Source organism: Poromitra crassiceps (assembly GCF_964638095.1).
Source record: "Poromitra crassiceps genome assembly, chromosome: 9".
NCBI lineage: Eukaryota > Metazoa > Chordata > Actinopteri > Beryciformes > Melamphaidae > Poromitra > Poromitra crassiceps.
The window spans coordinates 43,274,445-43,280,444 of NC_139630.1; the positions used below are offsets into that span (position 1 = coordinate 43,274,445).

The 6,000-nt window shown below is 44.4% G+C and overlaps 1 protein-coding gene across 1 annotated transcript in view; it reads left to right on the plus strand.

Moving 5' to 3' along the window:
* slc24a4b (solute carrier family 24 member 4b) overlaps positions 1-3,935 on the plus strand; it is a gene marked incomplete at both ends in the record, with an annotated part of 46,005 nt that extends 42,070 nt beyond the window's left edge. The window contains 2 exons of the mRNA XM_083642992.1: positions 2,509-2,574; positions 3,780-3,935. Of these exons, the coding sequence (XP_083499118.1) occupies positions 2,509-2,574; positions 3,780-3,935 (222 nt within the window). The remainder of the gene's footprint in view (positions 1-2,508; positions 2,575-3,779) is intronic.
* Positions 3,936-6,000: the final 2,065 nt, after the last annotated feature.

Genomic DNA, 6,000 nt, shown 5'->3' on the forward strand with positions numbered 1-6,000 from the left:
GACCCTCACAGTCTTGTGTGTTGTAGGTCATGATTAACAGTCATTGCTGACCCTCACTGTCTTGTGTGTTATAGGTCATGATTAAGAGTCATTGCTGACCCTCACTCTGTCTCTTGTGTTGTAGGTCATGATTAACAGATCATTTGCTGACCTCACTGTCTTGTGTGTTGTAGGCCATGATTAACAGTCATTGCTGACCTCACTGTCTTGTGTGTTGTAGGTCATGTTTAACAGTCATTGCTAACCTCACTGGCGTGTGTTGTAGGTCATGTTTAACAGTCATTGCTGACCTCACTCTGTCTTGTGTGTTGTAGGTCATGTTTAACAGTCATTGCTGACCTCACTGTCTTGTGTGTTGTAGGTCATGATTAACAGTCATTGCTGACCCTCACTGTCTTGTAGGCCATGATTAACAGTCATTGCTGACCTCACTGTCTTGTGTGTTGTAGGTCATGATTAACAGTCATTGCTGACCCTCACTCTGTCTTGTGTGTTGTAGGTCATGATTAACAGTCATTGCTAACCTCACTCTGTCTCGTGTGTTGTAGGTCATGATTAAGTCATTGCTGACCTCACTCTGTCTTGTGTGTTGTAGGTCATGATTAACAGTCATTGCTGACCTCACTGTCTTGTGTGTTGTAGGTCATGATTAACAGATCCATTGCTGACCTCACTCTGTCTTGTGTGTTGTAGGTCATGATTAACAGGCATTGCTAACCTCACTCTGTCTCGTGTGTTGTAGGTCATGATTAACAGTCATTGCTGACCTCACTCTGTCTTGTGTGTTGTAGGTCATGATTAACAGTCATTGCTGACCTCACTGTCTTGTGTGTTGTAGGTCATGATTAACAGATCCATTGCTGACCTCACTCTGTCTTGTGTGTTGTAGGTCATGATTAACAGTCATTGCTGACCTCACTGTCTTGTGTGTTGTAGGTCATGATTAACAGATCCATTGCTGACCTCACTCTGTCTTGTGTGTTGTAGGTCATGATTAACAGTCATTGCTGACCTCACTGTCTTGTGTGTTGTAGGTCATGATTAACAGATCCATTGCTGACCTCACTGTCTTGTGTGTTGTAGGTCATGATTAACAGTCATTGCTGACCTCACCGTCTTGTGTGTTGTAGGTCATGAACAGATCCATTGCTGACCTCACTCTGTCTTGTGTGTTGTATGTCATGATTAACAGTCATTGCTGACCTCACTGTCTTGTGTGTTTTAGGTCATGATTAACAGTCATTGCTGACCTCACCGTCTTGTGTGTTGTAGGTCATGATTAAGAGTCATTGCTGACCTCACTGTCTTGTGTGTTGTAGGTCATGATTAACAGATCCATTGCTGACCTCACTCTGTCTTGTGTGTTGTAGGTCATGATTAACAGTCATTGCTGACCTCACTGTCTTGTGTGTTGTAGGTCATGATTAACAGTCATTGCTGACCTCACCGTCTTGTAGGGCTGCACGATTTATCGTATTTTCATCGTCATCGCGATATGAAAATGCGCGATGAACACATCGCAAAAGTCACGTGTTATCGCAAAAAAAAAAAAAATTTTTTTTTTTTTTTACAGTGCACATGAACGCAACATGCAAGATACCGACTGAATAAGTGTCCAAATGTTCATGTCATTCTGGCCAATACTCCACTTCTGTTATAACATTTCAGTCTGGAATATGGAATATCTTTCAATAATCGTTATGACTAAAAGGCTAAAAGTAATCTCATGTGTAAGAAATGACTGTTCTACATTGAAGTAAAAATGTAAATAATTAACTTGTTGGTTTTGGATTTTTTTTTGCTTCAAGAGTGCATTTTTGTTCGTATGACCCTCAACACAGGCTTTGAGAATCCCGTGCCACTTACTGATACGTATGCTTAAATTAACACACTCGTATTGCAAAATGAATTTAGGCCCTCACTGTAATACTTCAGAAGTTGAATTTGAAGTTCAGCATTAATACATTTGTCATTTTTTGTCTTAGATTTACCTTTGTGTGTTATTGCAATATAAAACTACATAATTGAGAATCGATTCTAGATTGTGGAATCGAGAATCGTTGGAATTGAGAATCGATTCTGGAATCGGATCGTGACCCCAGGAATCGGGATCGGATCGTGGCTTAGCCGGATCGGAGCACCCCTACCCATAAATCTTTTTTTTATAGCATTTTTTTATTTATCGCAGGTCATATCGTCATCGCAATATTGAACAGTGTTATCGCACATCGCAACTTTTCCTCATATCGTGCAGCCCTACCGTCTTGTGTGTTGTAGGTCATGTTTAACAGTCATTGCTGACCTCACTCTCTCTTGTGTGTTGTAGGTCATGATTAACAGATCAATTGCTGACCTCACTCCTGTCTGTCTTGTGTGTTGTAGGTCATGATTAACACATCCATTGCTGACCTCACTCTCTTGTAGGTCATGATTAACTCTGACCGTCTTGTGTGTTGTCGGTCATGATTAACAGTCATTGCTGACCTCACTCTGTCTTGTGTGTTGTAGGTCATGATTAACAGTCGGGGGCTGTTGTACTCGGTGGTGCTTCTGCTGGGCTCTGTGGCTCTGACGGTGAGCAGCTGCCAATGATATTTACTGAGCACCAAAGATGGAGATATACCAAAATAAAAAGCAGAGAAACTGATGGGATTAGCACTTTAACATGAGGTTTAGTGTGTCAAGTGCATGGAATGTACAGTGCATTTTCAATATGATTACTGTAATTACACTAATGGTAATCACGGTGGGATCATTAACCTCCCACCACTCTCTTTTTGACACAAGCACATTTTTAAACAAGCTTGGCAAGCAACTTTACAAATGACTGGTTTATCAGGCAAAAGTAGGTCTAACAACTGCTTCAGAGCTAAACCTCGTTGGGACAGTAATTGTGTCCAGAGTTAAAGGCCGGCTTTACCGTGGGGAAAAAAAAAAAATTGGGCCAGGTGACGCGTTTCGCGTCGAAACGCGTCACCTGGCCCATTTTTTTTTTTTTTTGTTTTTTTTCTTTTTTTTTTTTCTCTGGCTGTGAACAAGCAATTTCAAAAATTTCAACGGATTCGAAATTTAAGATTTTTTAAGAATTAATATATATTCATATTCCCCACGGTAAAGCCGGCCTTTAATGATACATTGCTGTTTGAAAGGGAGATCAGAGGAGCTTTAAAGGGACTGTTCGCCCCAAAATAAAAAATAAAAATGTTCCTCTTAGCTGTAGTGCTATTTATCCAAAAAGTCAGTGACTACTAGTCACGACTAGTGAGCACTCTCAAAAAAAGTTTCAAAAGCTACGGTGCAAGGCGCAAACAATATACAGAAAGACAGAAAAACCACCACTCAAAATAAATCCTTTTGGTTTTTTAATACCTTCAAAGCAGCAGTCAAGCAATGGACGTTTCGGCACAAGCCTTCCTCAGCATTGTCATTGTAGTGCTATTTATCTAGATCGTTTTGGTGTGAGTTGCTGAGTTTTGGAGATATCGGCCCGCAGAGATGTCTGCCCTCCAATACAATGGAACTGGATGGCACTCGGCTTGTGCTGCTCAAAGAGCCAAAAAGATACATTGGAAGAACTCGACAACAATGTCTCTTTCCAGAAGTCATGACCCGGTTACTCAAGATAATTCAGAGCAACCAGATCAACTCTAAATAACTATCAAACTAAATTAATTCCTGCAAAACTGTTTAGAGTTTTCGGATATGTATGAGATTATGTGCAAAATAAATCTGCATTGAAAATTGTGGAGTGTTCCTTAAGTTTTGGTGTGTGTGTGTAGGTGCTGGGGATCCACCTGAACAAGTGGAGGCTGGACCCGAAGCTGGGCATCTACGCCATCACACTGTACGCCATCTTCCTCTGCTTCTCCATCATGATCGAGTACAACGTTTTCACCTTCGTCAACCTGCCCATGTGCATGGAGGGGGATGGGTAGAGCGCCGCCGCCCACCTTGCAAACCAAAACCTCAACTCTCTCCCCTGCCCCCCCCCCCACGCACACACACACCCTTTTCATAATCACTGGACCTCACTCCACTTGCAGACTCTCTCCCCTCATTCGGTCTTAGACTCCTCTCTCTCCCTGATATCGCCCCCTTTTTGTCCCTTCATTCCACCCCACACCACAAGAGGCAGTGTGCTGTGAAGAGCGGACTCCATTCCATGTCTCTGATTGGTCCTCTTGTCACATGGTGCCGGCCCTTAGCGCCCACGTTGGGGCGATCCCCACTCCCACAGTCTTTAGTCTTTACTCCCTCTGTGCTCCTTGCTACCTTTCCCCCCATCTAGCATGGCTTTAGATGTCGGGGACCTCTGGAATCATCAGGGCCCCGGTTTTGACTGTTGGTGTCCGTTGTCACTATTTCCCCATTGTAGATTTTCCATGTGCCATCCCAAAGCCTCTCTCCACCAACCAAACTCAAGAGTCTGTGTAGAAAAAAAGAGTAAAAACTGGATCTCATTTCATGCCATGAATCAGTTATTTGAACCAAAACCCTATTGTAGAGAGTCCCCCTTTTTGAGGTCCTTCCTAACAGAATGACTGACTTCACCCTGCACCCAAAGAGAAAAGTACACCCCCCTGGAGGAGGACCTTGTCCTTGGCAGCTCCCCTCCTCCACACTGGACCCCCCTTTCCCCCTCAGCATGGCCTTTAGAATTGGGGAGCAGGTCCTGTCAACGCACCACTGCAATCACTCTCTGCGACCCCTCCTCCCTCCTCGACCCCAATCTTGCTCCCTCAGATCTGCTTTGTTTTCTTCTAGCTCACTTTAAGAATGACATTTTTGTCAGAAAGCTTTGTGTCAAAAATGTGCCACAGTCCAAATCAAAGCCGACTGTGAGGGCGTTCTGTATATGCAGCACTGCACAATGTCAACTTGTAAAACTCCTTTCTGTTCCTTGTTCCGTTTTGTATTTGATTTATTTTTTCAAAACCAAGTTTTGACTAGTATGAAATACAGACGAGAGCTTGATGCAATCATAGGACATTTGCCTGTTTTTCACTGGAACAAAATTGCACATGGATACGCTTTTTCTTGCTTTGTGCTGTAAGGAGATTCGGCCCTTCGGAGGGCGGGAGCGGTGACTCCATCACCGCGTTGTGCTCGAGCTCGCCGCCATTTTCGTTCGGAGACGGATCTTTTTTCTTCTTCTTTTCTTTCTCACCCCTCCAAATGCACAACACCAGACAAAAACCCACTCGGCTGCAGGTCTTCGGGGGACGTGTTGGATTTTGTTTGGCACATTTTTTTGAGATGGCTGCATGGGAGGTAGTTGTATAAAGGAAAAGAAATGGGATGGAACATGACAGTTCTCGACACTGCTATAACGCCCTCTGGCCAGTAGGGGGCAATACAACACCCCCCGACTTCTAACTCTCAGCCCCACCTGACGTGTGCATGGCAGGGGTGTCAAACCACAGCTGTCGGTTATCAGGGAAACTCAGAGCTCGACAACTCCAGGAGGTGGCGCTGGTGATCTGTTGATTTGAATTACATGTAGATATTGCACTTTAACAGCCGTCCTCTCATTCTGAATCAACCAGTGCTTCCTTCTGTGTGTGTGTACTTTCAGTGTATATGTGTCTGTACGTGTGCCTGTTTGTGTGTGTGTGTGTGTGTGTGTGTGTGAGAGAGTGGGAGAGGGAGAGAGAGAGAACAAGCGCGTGTGTGTGTGTGTGTGTGTGTGTGTGTGTGTGTGTGTGTGTGCTCAATACAGGCAGGCCCGAAGCTAGGTTTCTCACACCGGGCCCTCGACTCTCTCTTTCAAAAAAAAAGGAGAAAAAAAAGGATGACACCACGAGCACATCCCCTCCCCCTGCCTCTGTCTGCAGTGCATGCTGGGACATCGAAACGCAGCTCCTCCTACAGCACAGCGAAAAAACATGGCTGAGGGCTTCCGGGGCGTCTCCGCGGGGGAAACGCGCCCCGACCCACTTTACAAAAATCGGCAGCTACGACGACGAGCCACACTGCAAAACGCAGACAGTTTTGACATCA